The 19,974-nt window shown below is 34.6% G+C and overlaps 2 protein-coding genes across 2 annotated transcripts; one reads left to right on the forward strand and one right to left on the reverse strand.

Moving 5' to 3' along the window:
• Positions 1–5,526: 5,526 nt before the first annotated feature.
• LOC132552630 (uncharacterized) lies at positions 5,527–10,444 on the reverse strand. Its single transcript, XM_060216816.1, has 4 exons — positions 10,366–10,444; positions 8,920–9,114; positions 7,843–8,004; positions 5,527–5,716 (listed from the first exon to the last, which is right to left on the reverse strand). The coding sequence occupies exons 1-3, from the start codon at positions 10,399–10,401 to the stop codon at positions 7,843–7,845; spliced, it is 393 nt and encodes a 130-aa protein (XP_060072799.1). The 5' UTR covers positions 10,402–10,444; the 3' UTR covers positions 5,527–5,716.
• Positions 10,445–10,664: 220 nt separating this feature from the next.
• Positions 10,665–19,478, forward strand: LOC132552638 (coiled-coil domain-containing protein 170-like). The gene is made up of 12 exons (XM_060216826.1): positions 10,665–10,880; positions 12,211–12,281; positions 12,479–12,530; positions 12,746–12,841; positions 14,448–14,704; positions 15,046–15,190; positions 15,635–15,820; positions 16,399–16,716; positions 17,045–17,245; positions 17,823–18,239; positions 18,407–18,643; positions 18,808–19,478. The coding sequence occupies exons 1-12, from the start codon at positions 10,665–10,667 to the stop codon at positions 19,123–19,125; spliced, it is 2,514 nt and encodes an 837-aa protein (XP_060072809.1). The 3' UTR covers positions 19,126–19,478.
• The last annotated feature ends 496 nt before the right edge of the window (positions 19,479–19,974 follow it).

A 19,974-nucleotide genomic window follows, 5' to 3' on the forward strand; every position in this document is an offset into this window, starting at 1 on the left:
CGCTAATTGACCGTTAATTTCACTTCTCTTTCATCGTAATATGTGGAGAAAACGATAGGTATTATATATGGTAAAACAGTACTTATGGAGATTACATCATAAAATGATATTGTAAACAAAAGTTCCGAAAGGAAGCATGTTATATTCCATAGTGAACCATAGTGAATAACTATTTACATGTATTGTTCGGAGACGAAATTGCTCAACATTGGAAAAGCAATTGAATTTGTAAAGTAAACTATTCAAAAGTAAAAAAATCTTGTTCAATTCAATAACCATTTTATGAATACACCAGTAGATTAAACCCGTATTACTTATAAATATTAACACTGTTATGTAAAATGAACAGCAGTAAAATCAGAACAGCACATTGTATAAATATATGGGTTGATATGTTTAAAGAGTTTTCACATAGTCATATCATCACATCTTAAAATATTTCCTGAAACGTGATTCAGAAAAATAAATACGAGTGTGTTTTCGGTACGGATGAAAATATCTTGTTTTAATTCTCTTTTATTAAGTGTATTTTTTTTTCAAAATGAAATCTACCCATAGTTGTAAAATCCTATTGTGGCAAGCTCTGATGTACAGCAGGCCAATATATTAATGTAAGTAATGATACAGATAAAATTAAGTTGTTTTTTTTTTGTTTTTAATCCGATCTTTTTTTATTACAGTACATTTAATCATACAAGTTAACAAACATAATACATGATACAGGGAAACATAAAAAACATAGTGTTACGAAGACACAATCTACACAAACTACAGATAAACGTATAACTATGACATATTCAATACAATAGAATGTTTAGTATATGTATACATATAATATAATAATAATTGGCGCGTTGTTCTGATGCATTGTCACGGCTAGGTTTATGCATGTTTGCACTTTCCACACCTATTTCAACTTACTAAAAAAAGTGCTGGTTTTGTTGGTTATAGAATCAATACAAATAGCAACGAAAAGGAGACACATTCGTGGTTTGTTTTATAATATCTTAAATCTGTTGTTCCATAAAGCATCCAGTTAGTATTCACTTGTACATTGGATGTATAAATATCAATTCTTTCGATTTTAAACAAGATTCTGACATAATATTATAACGTTTAAAAAAATTGTTTATTATACATAACTATTTTTGTAAGAAGACTGTTTTTTTTTTCAAAATAAGAATGTACTGAGAATAAACGCCATTTTCAAAATAAAAAGTCGTCAAAACACAACATTACCTTTTTCTCACTTTTATTTACTCCTCATCATCAAATTGAGGTATCCTTCTCTAGGTTTTATTAGTTTAAACATATTTTATTGACAATGACATTGACAATAGGATTAGTCAGTAAGTTTTACCAACTTATAAATAAGGTTTTATAACATATACACACAGTGCTACTAGGCTTCGTTATCCTCGAGTCGTCTGATTTGTTTCAATTAAACTCCATTGAAAATAATGCTTCATGTACTTGTGGTTATCCCTGTGAAAACGTCTCGCTTCTTTCTGTAGTGTCATCTTTTGCACCAATTAAAGAAATATTTTGATCTAAAATTTCACTGCTTTGAATGTTGCGTTCAGTTTTGGTCCGATTTTGTTCGGAAATCATATCTTAGCGTAGATCTTAATTCAAATTACGTCAAGTAACACATTTTGATTTGATAACGATATTGCAGATATATGTATGTTTCCATGACAGTAATTGTCTTCCGTTTGTAAATTTAAAATTGGGAGAAGGCGTAGAGTTGTAGTCGAATGTTGATAATGAATAAGTTTAAGTCAATCACTGATAGTTCAGTGACAAATTGCTTATGGCTTGATACCGTTTCTATAATGTTATCGTCAAAATTCCTCAAGACTATGTTGCAATCTCGATCCCGCCTTCCATGGCAGCTTCCGATAGGGTCCCATTCAGCGCGAGCTGCGCTTATGCTACTCGTACACTTTACACGTCAATATTTCCATATACAGCAATGCGATTTTGACGCGGTTTCCAATATTTTGTTTTAAACGCCAAACATCACCATCTTTATAAATCTTTACAGTGTACTTGTGGGGCCGGCAGGGGACATCTATCTGTAGCGATACTATGTATACTTGTTGAACACACTCCGGCTTAGGTTGTAACTAATGTAAACAATCGTTTTAAAACCGGTCCGTCCTGGAATGTTATCGCAGGGTTTTAAATGTTATATCAGCCCGTTAATTGGCCCATATCATATTTTTTAAAAGTCAATAAGACATTCGAAAATGTCGAGTTAACTGTAAGGAGTGACTGGCGGATTAATAGTTAAATATCCTATTGCGTTACACCCCATAGACTCTGACGAAGCGAAAAAATGGCGAAGACAACATAGTGTGGTTTCGTGAAGTAGACAACTATTTCAGAAGAAAAAGGACACTTATAACTGCAAATACAGTTGTACGAAAACTGAATATTATCTGTCTTCTTTTACGAATCTCAAACATAGACGTTTGACTGCGAACCCGTAATATCATGTACATGTGTATGACCAGGCCGACATGTTATTCATGTGGTCTTCTATTGCAAGTAAATGTGTACTACACAACACCGGAACTTTGTACGAATTTCCAACCCACAGTCTACAAATAAGTGACAAAGGTTATAAAAAAAGGCAAAACTGAACGAGTTTTTTTTTCTTATATGTAAATATATATGTACCTTAAGAGTCACGAATCTTAGTAACACATGATAACACTTCAGAGAAATATTTTATCTTTTCAATGAGTGTTTGATAAACGAGATTGATCACGTATTGGCAAAGTTATGACCTGACGAATTCAAAAATATACACGTATGCAGAAATGGCTTGGTAAAAACTTCCCTGTGTAACAAAGTGGCGTAATAACCCATACTTGTTGGTAATAGTAATGTTTATTTAGATGTTAAATAATAGTCATGTTCAAAGGCAACATCTCATCAACATACACATATATTTACTCCACTTTGCGTTGTGTCTCATAAAACAGTCTCTGTATCAAAACTGTCCTTGTATAAAAACAGTACTTCTAGGTATATACTAACATACCCACTCCTTATACTTTCCATCATGGTATAACCTGTCTGTGAGCTGGTCTGGTGGGCTACCTAGGGCCTATCTATTGGGGTGTCCCAGCCCCTTCTTCAAGCCAACTATGACCGTGCAGTCGGGTGTCCAAACCCCTTCTCTAAGCCATCTATGACCATGCAGTCGGGTGTCCAAACCACTTCTGTCCTATCCCTAACATCTAGCTCCTATTTATCTCATCTTGACCGATTCTGTCCCGCTATCCCCTTATGTAGACTTCACTTGTTGCAAGCTGGTATGATTGTTGAAGTATAACCACCACGCTCGAAGTGCAAGGTTGAGATTCCCCCTGCTTAGTTTGTTACTGGAAATAGCCCTTGACAATTACTCTAACACCTAGTGGTCACTGTCCGAATGGGCAATTGCATAAGTTAAATTATCAAGGAAGCTACGCTCGTTCCGTCTGATAGTATAATTTACACCACATGCTCTACAAACCCTGGGCTACTGCACTTCTCGCCTATCACCAGTAGTAATTAGCCTATTTAATTGATCTACTACAGAACCATGACTTAGCTACAGTGTTTTACTTCCCAATACCAATCCTACAATAAGTTGAATAAATTAATATATAAATATCAATACCTTATTGTGAAACACCTGTCCGGCTGAAGCATGCCCTGGTCTCTTAACTAAATACCAAAACCATCGACCGAACCACCATGGCAGAAAGGCTTTTTGGTGCCATTGTTTCGTATGCTGTAGTAATCATGATGTTCAATTTTTTCAAAATGTGACTTTCTCTTGAAATCAAATAATATTTTAACAATGTAGAAAAAGGCTAATGCACTCTAATGCTAAATTTTCTCATTTAAAAAAAAAAGTTTCCATCTCTACGTCATCAGTCACTGATATGTCCCAGACGGACGATACATCGTGGTACAGGGTAGACAACTTCAATTAAGGATGTGCGGGAATGACACATGGGTGTTACTTTCCGGTTTCTAACGATGACCGGTGGAATGAGTAATTTTTTTATAATATATACCAGATATTTATCCTGTTATTTTTAAACATGTCGATATAAACGAATTTCTTTGTCTTGTATTAAGGAATTAACCTTCAGCAACTCTAAAAAAAATAAAATAAAATAAAGACGCGACTTTCAGGAATTTGAAACTTAAGATTATACTGAAGCGATACACTGATCAATGCAGAAACAGGAAAAAATCTTCAATCATTTTTTAAACAGCATATTGCAATATAGCAAAAGTAACGAGAGTAAATTGAGATCAGTGCGATATTCGGAAATATGTCTAGGTTGATACAGAAGTCAATTGTTTACTGTTAAAGACACACGAAACAGTCTAGTTATTGTATATATCACATGCAACCAACAAACAAAACATTAATAGATTTCCTCATATCTATTACCCTCTTTAGTGATATCACCATGATATATAAAGGTATGTTTGGATATATACTATATAGATAGTGTTAATACTGAGCAAGTCAGTGACCAGTGTATGCGTATACTGTAATAAATATGCAATGAAAAGGTTTTTGAAACTTGTATAGTCGATTCACAAAAGAAAATGGTTCGTTTGAAAGTAACAACAAGAGGCCCAGAGGGCCTGTATCGCTCACCTGGATCTTTAAGACCAACAGTACTATATATGTGCATATGTTCCACGTTTAACACATTTGACCTCTGTGACCTTGAAGATTGGTCAAGGTCAATTCTTTTAGCAAACTTTGTTGAACACTGTAAAAGGAACAAAGTAGCCTAATATAATGATTCTAGACCTTCCGGTATTTTGAAAGAAGTCGTTTAAAAGCTTTAACACATTTGACCTCTGTGACCTTGAATATTGGACAGATCATTTCTTGTCACAAACTTTGTTTGGTTTCAGCAAAGGAACCTTCCCGCTATACATAATGATTCTAGGCATCACGGTATTTTGGAAGAAGTCACTTAAAAGTTTTTAACACATTTGACCTCTGTGACCTTGAAAATGGGGCAAGGTTATTTCTTTTTGCAAACTTTGTTGGGCTTTGTCAAAGGAACCTTTTAGCCAAATATGATTACTCTACGCCTTTCGGTATTTCAGAAGAAGTTGTTTAAATGAAAAGTTGATGGATGGACGCCGCGGTATGGCATAACCTCACTTGGTCCTTTGGGCTAGGCGAGCTAAAAATTATAAAAATAAATGCATAACTCAGATACATCAAACTCAAACTTTGATTTCTTTTCTATACAGTTCACATGTCCTCAAAGGACAATACTGTCCTTCATGGGAGACTGATAAGACTGAAAATAGGGAAATCTTTAGTTTGGGATCTTGGTAACTTAATCAAATGCTTGAAGCAAAATGTTAATAAATCTTCTTACTGTTGTAAGTCACCATAGGTTTTTAAATAAAACTTTCAAATCTATAAATCACATTTAGCTAACTTTTCATTGCTGATGAGGAACACACAACACCAGAAACACATTGTTTTCCAGAATCTTTTTAATACATTCTGTAATTATACAGGAAACACAAAACAATGCAAGGCCCATTTACACTATACAGTTCTTTTTACAGATGTTTGCTGGCTCTTGCCATAAAAAATAACTTCAGACACACTGTAACAGTATGGATGTAGCTTGTTCCTCCACTATTAGTGCTACCATCTTTTATTCTGAAGATAAAAGAAAAGAGCATTACAAAAGTACTTAAATCAGTTCATTTAAAGTCACAGTGTAAAATTTCACAGTGTTCCTCATAAGCAAGTATGAAGAGATTGCCCGACCACATGGGTATTCCCCGGGTACTCCGGTTTCCACCCACAATAAGACCCCTCGCACGCTTACATCAGGGCCAACAAGAGTGATATGTATAAGTTGACATGACTTGTTTCGCAATTGTGGTAAAATAAATAAAGTTTATATTTATAGAGATTACACAGGTATCGTGGTGGCTCCTTCTTCCCCTTACTTACTGTAAATTACATGTTGTATTGACAGAAGAATGATCCACATGTTAACAACAACCTAAAGCTTTTAGAATATTGATCTGTATGGTTATTGCATAACTCTTATCTCCAGTATTTCAAATTACTTTGATAAGCTGTTGACATTTTTAGGCAAGTGTACCTTTTAGCATGCATGGAACATTACAAATTTATTGTGGTAATATATTGCCTAGAGATGGAAAAAGAGTCTAAAGACATGTTTATACTTATTCTATGTATTATGGTGAGTCTACGAAACATTAACCACAATACATCACACAGCTGTTTGTGTCTATACAAACTTAGAACATGATCAGAGAAAAGGTACCAAAATGAATGCCCAATTGAAATGTTTTCAGGCAGTTATTTTTATTGTAATGATCATTTGATATAAAAGAGAGGGATCTTTGCACCCACCAATTTTCTCTTTTTTTCCCCTCTGTTTTCTCTGCTTCAAGAAATACAATAACAAACAATAACTGTTAAATTCCAAAATGGCCCCCATTATGTCTAAAATAGAAGATAAATAACTAGGAACCAGGAAGGACTTACTAACTAGGAACCAGTGAGAACCTACTAACTAGGAACCAGGGAGGACTTACTAACTAGGAACCAGGGAGGACTTACTAACTAGGAACCAGGGAGGACTTACTAACTAGGAACCAGGGAGGACTTACAAACTAGGAACCAGGGAGGACTTACTAACTAGGAACCAGGAAGGACTTACTAACTAGGAACCAGGGAGGACTTACTAACTAGGAACCAGGGAGGACTTACTATCAAGGAACCAGGGAGGACTTACTAACTAGGAACCAGGGAGGACTTACTAACTAGGAACCAGGGAGGACTTACTAACTAGGAACCAGGGAGGACGTATATATTATATTGGAGAATAAGCCATTTAGCAGTTCTCATGAAATAGCAACAATATTCCATTATTAACAAAACTGGATATACCCATCAGTCACTCTATTAAATTTCAGTCCCAAAATGGACAATGCACAACTAAAGTGCAAGGGAACCTACATATGAAATTTAATAATGGATGATCCAGTGCTTCTTCAAAACAATTCACAACATACATTTAACACTTACAATCTATGTCTGTTGGCCATTTTGTTTTTACCATCACTCCTAAAATTGACAAAGCCCTTTTGAACACATTTAATAAGCCAACAAGTCTTTATAGTAAGTAATCTATCTGGAAAGTATCTAGAAATTTGGATACTGTCATTGGATATCATATTCCTTCATGTTTAGCCTTCATCTGTTCAGCTAACAAAAATTCAAGAAGGGTATCAATGCACATTATACAAGTATATAGATTAAAAGAGACATGTGAGGTATGGAAATGCATTATAGATGTATTTTTTATCATTATCATGACCTTAATTCAGTTATTTTATTGGATTTTTTCAAGTGAGTTCAGTACACTAATTCCAATCTTTTTTATGCGTCCCAATACTAAGAGGATTCTCAAGTCCTTAAAATCAATGTAACCTCAGATCTTCTGAAACAATCGATCCTAAACAGCATTTTTAGTAAAGAAGCACTGTATGGTAGAAATAATTACTTTTGTAACAAATTTTCTTTTTAAAGGTTGGTGACCTTGGCCTTTTCTTTGACCCAACAAGAAATGCAAGCATTCTCAATAAGGAAACAATGAATAATGAGGGTTTGATGAAATGGACCCAAGAACAAAATGGTCTTGGAAAACTCTGTGCAGATGAAACCAACAAAATGATAACATTTTCATGCTCAATACACAGTAAAAATTATTCTGTAAATTCTCTGTACATAGAGAAACAACTTACCTATTTTGAATTGTACTTGATGGCATTTGTCTTCTTCCAGGTTTGAACGAAATATTCAACTGCTGTTAAAAACATCAGTAGTACTACCATACTGTACATCAGTCTATATTCCTTGCCGACAAACTCATGCATAAAACCATCTGGGTTGTTCCACTTCCAGTGCTACAAATAACAAGAAAATCAGCTGTGATAGACATCAGTGTTCATGCTTGTCATCATACAATTGAATTCTCCAAGATCATGAAGAAAACTATGTGAAGACATCAAAATCACTACTTCTTTCTTCTCCAAGCAACTGTGTACATGCCTACAAAATGTATGGAATTCCACAAAATTGGTTTTAGATAGTATTTATTATTTCTTAGATTTGTATCTTGTCAATACTTTTTTTTATATCATAAAGATTAGACATATACAAAAGATTTTTATATATAATACCTTGAAATTTCTCTCCCAAGCATGTTTTCATTACTCATTGTAATATTTCTGTAGTTTCTTTTTCATGAGACATTTTTTTTCATGTGATACATTCCATATTTCTTGTAAACTTGTTGAACTGTAAATAGGTCACTTTTTTATTCTGTTCAATTGGTTTTGTTATCGTAAGATGATATATATCTAGAAAAGCCCTGGTTCTGTTCATCCTTTGAGATGCTTTAAGCACAACTAGAATCATGATTACTAAGTACACAAATAGATTTGACTAAGTTCTATTATTTTGCCTGCCATGTTAACATGGTGTAAACAATATCAAAAGAAATATAATTATTAGAACAGTCACATTTTTTTTTACAAAACCTGCCAAAGTTTAGAATATGTGATACGGCATGTGTATAGCAAAGATTTCTAATCCATTTTTATCCTTGTATTAAGGATATACATTACTTTCTTATAGTCAAATTTCTCTTAATTGTTTGTTACAATCACATTACATACTGTTGGTGCCTGAAAATGAATACTATTCAGGACTGAAAAAAAGCTTTTAATTCCATGGCACTACAGCAAATGCGGTAATCAAATGCCTGTGCATTGGCACGCTCTCACATGTAAAAATACATGTAGAATGAAACAACCTACCAAAACACGTTTCTGTTCTCCTATAATAAACGTAGCATATCTTCCTCTGGTAGGAATCATGCCATATTTTGCACCCTGAGACAACTCTTTCATACTGTGGCGTGTTGGAACTTCTGGAAGTGTGGTACTTGGAGGGGTTGTGGATGCAGCCTTTGATGTTGTGGAAAACATAGTGCCAGTCACAGCACGTATCCCCTGTACCAAAACATCAACAAAATCATGTTTCATTTCAATAACAAGAGGTCCATAAAGCATGTGTCACTCAGTTTCCTGAAATTGCTTTATCTACACTAAGTGAAAGTATTTTGAAGAATTATAGCTATTTCCTCTAATAGGCAAAAACCCTCAACAAAAAGGGGTATCAGATGTACAATCAATGCATAACTGAGTTAGTTTCCTACATCTAAAGTTGTTTCAGACCAAATTTGGACAAAATTCAACCACTCCTACAAAAGAAAAAAGGATGTTAAGTAATCTGCTTCACTTCTCCTTTTGGGTCCTGTCCATCTGGCCCATTTGGGGCTGAGATCCATCATATACCGAACTCATTTTCTTTACCTAAGGTTGCTTCAGACAATATTTTAACAAATAATATTCATATGCACCAGAAGGATTTTGAAGTATGTATCTATTTCCCCTTTTTGGTCCCATCCCTCAGGCCCCCAGGGGCTGAAACCCACCACAAAATGGTTTTCCTTCACTCCAGAATGCTTAGGACTGCATTTGGACAAAATTCAACAACTTCTTTTAAATCATTTTGGTGTATTTTTTTCCTCTCTCCCTGTTTTAACTTAGAAATTCAATTGCGCCAGTAAACATTACGAGTTATACTTATTACAGCCTGCTACCACCCACTTTAGCATTACTGGGCAGTACCTGGCTTTGAAACCCTACTAGAGTAGTACTGAATGGCTTAGGGCAGACCAAGGCTGTAATTAATATATCTGGTAATGGCACTGGAACGGCATGAAAATAGCAAACTATAAGGTTAATTAGTCTGTTAGAGAGGCAAAAAAAATTGTTTTTCTTTAAAATGAAATAAGATTTCTTGGTACATTTCGAGAATAATTGTTCAATTCATCGCCACTTTTACCACTACCACTTCTATAAAACTAAAAGCTCTCTGTTCTCTGGACTCAAACTCATGTGATGGGTTATCCCTACTCCTATAACATAAGAGACCGCTGGTTGGTCGTTTTATTATCTGTCATTGCTGCGCCGGCTGCCACGGCTGTCATAAATTTCTTGCCGTGTAAAACCGCTAATATTGTTGGAGTAGGGTTGTCCCCAACCCGGTCTACATGGTTGGTATAAAGAAAAGGTGTGAAATAAGACGGTGCTTATAACCATGGATATGGTACATTCTTCGACTGATCGATCTAAATACTGAAAGTAAAAACAATAATAACTATATCCACTTCAGGGAGGAATCATAATTTCCAATACCTTTGGGGCAGTGCTTCTCTGAATTATCTTCAACATGGTGGAGAATTCGTCTGTCCTTCAAAACCACCGGAACTGGGGGGTCACATACACCATATGACCTTCACCTTTTGGTAATCTCGTTTTAAGTCTCGTTCTCGATACAGGTGCTTGTTCCTGTTTGTGTTGTTGTGATAGTTTCCATGTTGCTAAGCGCAATGAAAACATCGACATGACAGTGTGTTAGATAGAACGGTATGAATATCATATGAAAGCAACACCGAATAAGTCAGAATAATAGCAGAGACATTCGAATCACCAAAATGGCAAGTTATTTAAAGGATGTGGAACATGGACTTCCAACGATTCGAAGGACAGGTTTACTCGAGTCGACGAGCTCTCCACACAGGATAACCACAGTGGAGACTGATGTTTTACACCGGTATTCCTCTCCGATCGCGACTACTACCACATACACGACCGAGCCACTTATTAACCCTCGACCACCTTCTCCATCACAGAGAAGAGCAGTATCAGATGTAAGTTGCTCTATTTATTACAATTTTATGTAAACTCCATTTTAGTGAGAAAATACCGCCGTTTTTCGGATATGCTTAGACTAGCATATTGTCACTTACGTGTACATTGAGCCAAGTCAATGGCCGTTTGTTCTAAGTGAACATTTAATACACGCAACTTTCAGATCAATACCTTCTCAAACAATGACGTTTTTATTTGTTATATATTTTATATTCATTTTGTTGATAGTGTTTAAATACATTTACATGTACCACAGAAAATATTGCCAATCAATGTCATTATTGCCAATTATCTAATCTATAGATAATCTTTTAATCAGGTTCTGTCTTGCATTAGACATAAGTGTAATAGTAACCATAGAGCGACAACTTGTTTCATATTTCAAACACACAGAAATATTGATTAGTTCTAATGAGTTTAATTGGGGATGCAATGGTTCATATAGAAATCCCTTTTTTTTATCAATAATAATGTTTTCATCTTTCCTTTTACATGAAAACAGCAACAAACAAATAAATGCTGCAATTTTAATTTGGTGTGTTTTTTTAATCATTTCTTTTGATTTTTAACTATGGATAATTTACTTATCTATGACAGTATATATGTGCTATGTCATGATTTGTTTATGGTCAGTTTGATGAATTATTCCATTTATTGTTATCTACAGTAAAACCCTATAGTAAGACCCCTATGATTTTCATTGTTTTGATTTTTGATTTATAATGGATAGTTCCCATATTCTCAATGAGGTATTTGTGACACTTAGCATGTATTAAGTAAAGAACATTTTTAAAAAGAAAGCACCTGTATCTATATGATCAGTTATGTGAAATAGTTCACTTCTGTTATTTTCATGGCAATGGAATTTTTTTGCACAAGTGAAAAATAACATTTTTGAAGACTTCCAGCAATGAAAACAGATAAGTTCAAAAACACATTTCATTTTGTGCAGTAGACCTATTAAGTGAGCCTAATATGAAATAACCCCTCCCCAACCCCCTCCCTCTCCTACACCCAACTCCACATCCCCCAGCCCTATAAAAAAAAGGTGGGGGGGATGGTGGTAAATACACAATTAATGTTTTTTTTTCAGTGTAAATAAATATACATGTTTAACTCTCATTGCAAACTATTTGGTATCTTTATTTTTGTTGTGCACATGTGGAAAAATACCAAAATATTGACAACACTTATGAAATTATATAAATATTTGTCATTACTGAAGACAATGTGTGTATTTATTATGCAGTTTTGGTATTCAAGTATTTTCATAAAAATGGTTTTTTTTTTGTAAAACTCTTTAACAAATGAATTGTTTTTGCACAACAGCTTACAGATCAAGTGAAAACTTTCAAAGAAGAGTTGAGGAAAAAAGATGCTCTTATCCAGCAGTTAGTCAGGTGTGTATAAGATATTGAGGCTGAACAATTCAACTCACTCTACTTCTGACAGTTTATAAACTTCTATGCTATAGATACCTCATATTGAAAAACTTTGATTGAAAATTTTATTAGAAAATATATATCAGTTAAAATACAGGATGCTTTGATATGTTTTTTCGAAATGTTTTCAACATTGTACTGTTTGGATTTGACAGCATGGAATCTGTTCCTAAAGTGACGGTGCGATCAGGAGCAGATGCATACAGAGTAAGTAAAACTATTTAAAACTAAAATGTGTTGTTCAATTATAGTATGAATTATTAATTGTTTAAAGTTAGATATTGTAAAAGATATATATATATATATATGAAGATCTAGGATTCTTAGCAAGATTTCTGTAAATTTGATCAAGTTTTATGTAGTAAGTTGTACATAAAAAACTTTTCACATTTAATGTAATTTCATTCACAATTTTTCTTCAGCATGATGCCATTTTCATGGGGGACAGACACGCAATAGACACAGCTCGAGGTGAAGCTGCCACTCTTCAAGTCAAAAATGAAAAATTACAAGCCCATGTAAGTAGTGGACTAGCTTTTATATCAAGAAAATATTGAGGAAAGTCAAATTTACTAAATACAATGCATTCTGTGTACAAATGCAATATTTTGTTGCAAAACACTAATTATTTGTTTCTACTAATGTTTCCTTCGGCTCTTCTGTCTTAAATCATTGTCATTTTGGAAATCTACTTTTACAACAAAAATATGAAATAAAACTTTTAAATGACAAGCAGGAGTGGAAAAATGATGATATTGTAATCATTGTATGTTGCTATGGGAACAAGATTATATCAACAGTAAACATTCAACAAAAATCAATATCGGATCAATAACAGTGTGATTGTAGTGTCAGTATAAAGTTATCTCCACAGGGACATGTTCACCAGAACCCGGAGAACCAGACATTATATTGACAGCCTAATTACTGGGTCAATATATACATAATTAATGACTTACATGTATATTGTTTATAAAAAGATACGTCCCCACGCTAATAAATCGCCACAAGCATGTCCCTTGTTTAGAGAGGCACATATACAGTACTGTTACATTCACAGGAATTCATTTGTTGCTGCAGTTATGATATAATTGAAAAATCCTTAAATCAGGCTGACAATTATCTATCTATGTTAAGTATGGGTGGAGTGGTAGTGGTAACACAGTCACCTTTCACCTAGTCATTCGGGATTTGATTCGGGGAAGGGATATGTGAAAAGGTATGGTGTCATCTGCCTGACCATGTGGGTTTTTTTGTGGGTTCTTTGATTTTCTCCCAGGGTAAGACCCCCAACAATATAATATATATATATATATATATATAAGTTTCTCAATTGTTGTAATATAAATAAAGTTTATATTATATATTTCATTTAAAAGAAATTTCAATTTTAAAATGATAATTCAACCAGAGGCTAAAAATAATTTACGGGTAAGTGAAGAGATACGTAAGTTCCCTTATACCATTCTAACAAAAGGGTACTGAAGTACTGCTTTAAAGGTCATGATTTTGCTGTAGCTGATAGTCATCAATAAAATAAGGAAGAACAACATTGTACAGTTGTCAGTGATTCAATGTCTCATATCTGTGTTCCCTATACAATGACTTATTCAGTACAGTATAAAAGGTATTTAAAATATATAGAAACTGTTTTAAATACACTTGCCATTCACCGAAGATAAATATTGTATGCATAGCTATATAAACTTTTAAAAGGATAGTTGAGTGGCACAGTAGTATATTCGCTTTTCACCTAGCAATCCGGGGTTGGACATGACAATGTAGGTTGTCACCTGCTGGAGCCTGTGGGTTTTCCTTGGGTACACTAGTTACTTCACACAGTAAGCACCCTTGCTTGCATCTGGGCCAACAAAGAGTGATTTGTGTAATTTGAAATACTTGTGTATTGTAGCTTTTTTGCAACTTTAAAATAAATGAAGTTTGTATTTTCATTTTTTTTAAAATGATGTTTAAGCCAGGTGAACTCAGTCTTTGAATGTAAACCAAGAGACATTTTAAAATAAATGCCAAGCATCTGTTACAAAATATATTTACATATGTTAAATTCAGACTGCTAACTTTGAATGGGTTAGTACTAATATTGATAACCTTTTAATTCTTCAGATTACTGACTTGAAAACAGACTTAGAGGCCAAAGAAATCAAGATAAAGGAATTGAAGACACTTTATGACACAAGCAAGGAAAATGAACACCACCTCACCACTTTACTCGAATCCCATCGCCAACAGATAATGGAGCTGGAGGGCAAAGCAGGCAGCTACGAGACTGCTGTTGGGCGCAGTGAGTTCACTGTTTCTGCTCTTCAACAACAGATACGTGAGGGACAAGAAAAGATTTTGGAATTAGAATCCCGACTGAGGTGAATAGCTTTTCTCTGCATTAAGCGTATCTGACATACACAATAATGAGGGACATTATAGGTGTATAAAAGAAAAGATAAGAGAGTAATTGTAATATAAACCTGAAGTTTTTTTAAAGATTCGAATGTGATAAGTACCAAAGCTGCTGTCAGCATACTTGTATGGTGATGTCTTCTTTTCTTAATATTTTAACAGAAACTTTATTTTTTAGAAACATTGCAGTTAGCATAAGTCATTTATTAACAAATGTTAGTGTAAGAGAGAATTCGTTTTAAGACTTGTCACTAGGGAACTTCCTCTTTCTGTTCCAGTGTCAATTTTCATGATTTTGTATTTGTAGAACCCACCTTGATGACCGTGAGGCAGCTGAAGTGAAATGTCAGTCAGCATCGAAACGTTATGATGAGTTACTTACACAGATCACTGGCCTTCTCCAAGTGGAGAGTATACAAAGTGCACTCGGCCCCGAGGATATCCTTAGACGAGTAAGTCATCCATTTCTCACTGACCAACGGTCATCTTAGATGGGTAGAATAACCGTTCCAATCTAACTTAAGGTATTCCTGAGATAGGTCATTTCTGTGGGAAGGGATATGTCAATCCAAATATCATAGAATGATTATTTCTTTGTTTCTCTTTTTTTTTGGAAGTGACCAAATTTTCTTCTCATGGTAATGAATTTTCTTGCCATGTTGTGTTTGCTTTTAAGTATTTCTGAAAAGTTTTAATTTATTATTTATTTGTTGAAATTTTGTGATAGACATAATGTGGAAATATTCATTAATAATTAATCAATTAATTCCTTTAGAAAGTGTTGAGTCTACAGTCCTAAAATGATAAATAAGAATCGTGATAACTTGTTCTAAATGTAAATTTATTGTAATATTAACCAAAGTTCATCACATCATGCTTGCTTGATTTATTTTCAGTTAACAGATCTTGTTCAGGAAAATGCTATACTCAAAGGAAAAATTATTACAATGAGTGAGTGCTTAAACAGCACAGAACTTGAGACAAAAGCAAGCAGGGAAACTATAATGAGACTTGTGTCAGAGGTCGGCAAAGAACAGAAGTGTGCCACTAGATATACAACAGAAATAGACAACCTCCGCATGGTACGCATTTGTGGAATAATATGTAATGAGAGTGTGAATTTTAACATAGTTGTTTGATTACTTCTTTCACAGCTGTCTGTTTTGGGCTAGTTCATCTGTATTTAATTTCAAGTTTGTCTTTCAATTGGTATCAATATATACAGGCATGGCAGATATTTTAATTCACTGTAAAAATCGTTGCTTGGTATTAAATGTTTTGTAATCTTAAATAACCACAAACATAATAAAGTTTAATCCACTTGAATATTACAAACTACACAGTTATACAGTTATATTTCTAGTACTGCATTTTACAAGTTCTAATCATGTTATTTCATTTTCTGCAATAAATAACATCTGTGGGTGAACTGTGGGGTATCACCAGATAAGTACATCGTCCTTACATAGTGAAAACATTTGAGACTGTTATGGGACAATATGGTCCTTACAGACAGGGAGGAAGAAAGTTGATGCTACATATTGTATAACAGAATTTACTGTACAGTATATTTATGTTTTACAAACCTATATTCCCATTTTATTTCAGTAACTCCAGAATATTTTATTTATTGACTTTACTTTGATGTTTGTGTTTACAGGAGCGAGATGAAGCATTGTCATCAAAACATGGCCTTGAAAGGGAGATAGAACTTTTGAAGGAGCGACTTGAGGCCAGCCATAAATCTGTTGAGGCTGCACGAAGGGAGTTAGAACTAAGGGAATCTAGAATTACCTCCCTTGATCGCGAGTACCGAAGCCATCATCATGATGTACATGTGATCACCACACAACTATCAACCTTTAAAGAAAAACTAGCTGCTATCCTTAGCACAGCTGACTTAAGACTGGATATGTCGGAAGAAACCTTAGTCACACGCATTAATACCCTTATCCAGGAAAACTGCGAATTCATCAATGTAAGTCTCCCAACTTTTTAGCTGGTCATCAACAATTTGCTCTTATAACCACGTATGGTTATAGCTGAACACCTGATCTAAAAGGAAGGAAAGAAAAATTACAACAATTTTCCTTAATCTTTTTTTGACCATTTGATAAACATGTTTAACAAGATTTGGTTTGTATGCTGACTTTTCTTGCATTAACAAAAAAGATTTTTTTTTATTATAGCAACTAAAAAACCTTAGAGAATAAACTGGTCATGTTAAGGCTACGAAAATTAGATTGAATAGTCGCTGTACTGTATATATGATTTTATTTGATGCCCATTTGACCTTGACCTTGTAGAGAAACGAATCCCTCCAGGAACGTGTGAAGACCTTGACAGAACAACTGGAAAGCCAGTATGAACTCCACAAGTCTGCTGCAGCAAGAGCACGAAAGGCAGAGGTAGACCTGGCAGAGTATGATTCACGGCTACGCAGCGCTGAAGGGGAGCTCACAGCAGGGGATGTCCTTCGTGATAACATGAGGGGAGACAAGGAAAAAGTATGTTTATAATCCAGAGATGGACGGATTGAAAGTTTCATTTTCCATTTCTTAACAAAATTCTTACGATGCGATAAATTTTACATGGATGCAGAGCTTGATATTACTGTAAATTACTTCAATTTTGTGACTACTTTGTTTTGCGAACTTACCTTTTAAGACAAATTTGTAAATACATGATCTCACAAATAGTGATCTAAAAATGACTTAAACTTTGCGAATGATGAGCTATTAGAAACTATTCATGATATCGGTAGCCATATTAACATGAATGCCTTTTTTTCTTACAAATGATCCCAGAGGATTTGAATTATTCATTGGCTCTCTTTGTCTATTAACATGAAAATAAATCTCATGCAAAATATAAATGATAAACAGTATATTTGATTTTTGTTCTATTTTGAAACTTCTAAAAATGGACTTTTTTCACTCTCATATATTCTATTTTCTGTAAAACATAAATCTTGGATCTAAAGTTGGATTTCTATCAATGAAAAAGAATTTGTTTTCTCTAATTATGAAACAAATGTGACTACTTTTAAATATTGCCTCAATGAAAATTTGTCTCTGTTTCCAGTACCTAAGATGTCTCCAACAGCTCGGTGAGGTGATGAAAATGGAACGCATTTCAAATGACTTAGGATTAGATATGACCATTGAAGCTTTGATGGCTCGTGCTGACCAACTAGTCAAGATGGAAAAAGATGCACTGATTGACAAGTCTACACATATTTACAACCTACAACGCAAAATCAAATCGCTGAAAGAACAATTGGAGAGCAAGGATCTACATGTTGACCTGCTTCGGAAAAAGATGACCGGTCTGGAAGAAAAGATCATGGGCAAAACAGAAATTGAGAAGGAACGAGATGGAGAGACGTACAGAGTCCGAAAGCTCGAAAAGATCGTTGAGAAATACAAATTACAGAACCAAGATCTTCGACATGAGATCACCAATCTCAAGGCTAACTTGCTTGGTTCCAGCGAGATGAAGGTTAGTATGGATCAAAATACTGAAGTCGTAATCATTATCAGATGGCTGCAGAACTTATTTTTGTACATCTCTGTAATTGAAATATTACAACAATCAAGTGTAAATTCTGTATATAAATTTGTGTTTGGCCAATATGTTGTAATATTTTATGTTTTGTTTTGTGTTAGATTCGTACTTTGGAACAAAGGAAGGAGATTGAGGAACTCTCTGCTCAGGTAGAAGAGCTTGAGAAATTGAGGTCACGTCAGGCACACAAAATCTCCAAACTGAAGAGTTCGGTTGATCTTCAGGAAAGTGAGTCACAGGAGAAGAGGGTTATCGCAGACAACGCTGTGCACGCATTATCCAGTGAGCTTAGAACTACCAAGAATGCACTTATTGCTATACAGAATAGGGAGAAACAGGTGGGTAACTAATACAATAGGATTAGCATGCAAATTTGTGAATTTATGTTGAAATCAGTGATTGAATTTAAATATTCACACCTTGATGAAATTAAAAAAAAACATTGATTCACAAAACAAAACATCAGTCAGTATATCATTGACCTTAAATATTGTTATTACAGTTGTTGGACTTCCGTGGGGTGGTGTCACGTATGCTTGGACTGGATTTAAGCACACTGGCTGTGCCTGACTACGAGATAATTTCACGCTTGGAGAAATTGATACAGGCTCATCACAACCATACATTTACTACCATGAGTATGGAAGAGGCCCTTGCAGATATGGAGGATGGCTTCCTCAGTGGCTTTGAGGAATACCGCTCCAGAGCTGTGCCCCCACAGTCAACCATTGGTCGGTCAAGAGAACGGGCTCGTAGGAAGGCTGCACGTGCCCGAGCACGATCCGTGTCACCCCAGCGACGGGATCATAGAGTGTATTGAAAACCCTCTCTTCTGACTCTCCTGTCCCTAAACATGCTCATCAGAAGGTCTTGCAATGGTTCAAAGTGCTGTGAGGGATATACATATCATTATTAGCCAAAGTGTATTCAGCTGGAAATACTTAGCAAATAAACTTTTTTAAGAAACGAAAATGGATAAATTAGAATTACATTGCAAATGATGTCTTAATTTTACATTATGTTTATTGACCAAAAATTAAAAAGGAAAACAACACAGAAGTAGAATCTCATGTGGGTAAAATGATGAGTGTAGGGTAAATATTTCAATATGTGGTAGTGCTGGCAGTTATGATGAAACTCCTTGAAAGTAGTGAAATTTTGAAACATATTTTAACGCAGATACATGTATAATAGCAATATAGATCTACATGTAGCCAAATGCTGCACTGTCCCTTTTCTCTCCTTACTGTTTCTAGGTGTTGGGATAATATAATACATAGGCAGCATATACAGTGTTGTAGCAGTCCTACTTTGAACCTGTAAGTCATCCAGTAAATAGAGTAGTCTCCCCTTAAATCTAGAGTAGTCTCCCTTGCTGGTGCTAAACCTTTTCTCCAGCAGTCAGAAGAGGATGAGTGCATATCAACTTTTTCATTCTTTAACAATGCGCCATTCAGACTAGCTTTTTTTGTTATATAAAGAGAAGTAGATTTTTTTTAATAAAACTAAACAGCATGCTTCATATATTCAATATTTGCTACTTTTTTTAATTCCTGTGTACATGTATGTTGTTCAGTGTAGGAATGATACCAGAGTAACTTGTGATTTTGTAATGTTAAGAATTTGTATGAAAAAAATGAATTATAGAGGATTCAGAAAAAATTAATTT

Source organism: Ylistrum balloti, unplaced genomic scaffold, assembly GCF_031769215.1.
Source record: "Ylistrum balloti isolate Yb309-2 unplaced genomic scaffold, AGI_CSIRO_Ybal_v1 Utg370264, whole genome shotgun sequence".
NCBI classification, from domain to species: Eukaryota; Metazoa; Mollusca; class Bivalvia; order Pectinida; family Pectinidae; genus Ylistrum; species Ylistrum balloti.

What these genes read in the sequence shown, in the direction of transcription:
- LOC132552630 (XM_060216816.1), bottom strand. Translation starts at nt 10,401, where the DNA reads ATGTTGAAGATAATTCAGAGAAGCACTGCCCCAAAG. An exon ending in AGAGAAGCACTGCCCCAAAG is followed by an intron (nt 9,115 to 10,365) that starts GTATTGGAAATT and finishes GTTTTGGTACAG; the next exon opens with GGGATACGTGCTGTGACTGG. An exon ending in GAGAACAGAAACGTGTTTTG is followed by an intron (nt 8,005 to 8,919) that starts GTAGGTTGTTTC and finishes TGTTATTTGTAG; the next exon opens with CACTGGAAGTGGAACAACCC.
- LOC132552638 (XM_060216826.1), top strand. Translation starts at nt 10,665, where the DNA reads ATGGCAAGTTATTTAAAGGATGTGGAACATGGACTTCCAACGATTCGA. An exon ending in AAATAGACAACCTCCGCATG is followed by an intron (nt 15,821 to 16,398) that starts GTACGCATTTGT and finishes TTGTGTTTACAG; the next exon opens with GAGCGAGATGAAGCATTGTC. An exon ending in TACAGAATAGGGAGAAACAG is followed by an intron (nt 18,644 to 18,807) that starts GTGGGTAACTAA and finishes TTGTTATTACAG; the next exon opens with TTGTTGGACTTCCGTGGGGT.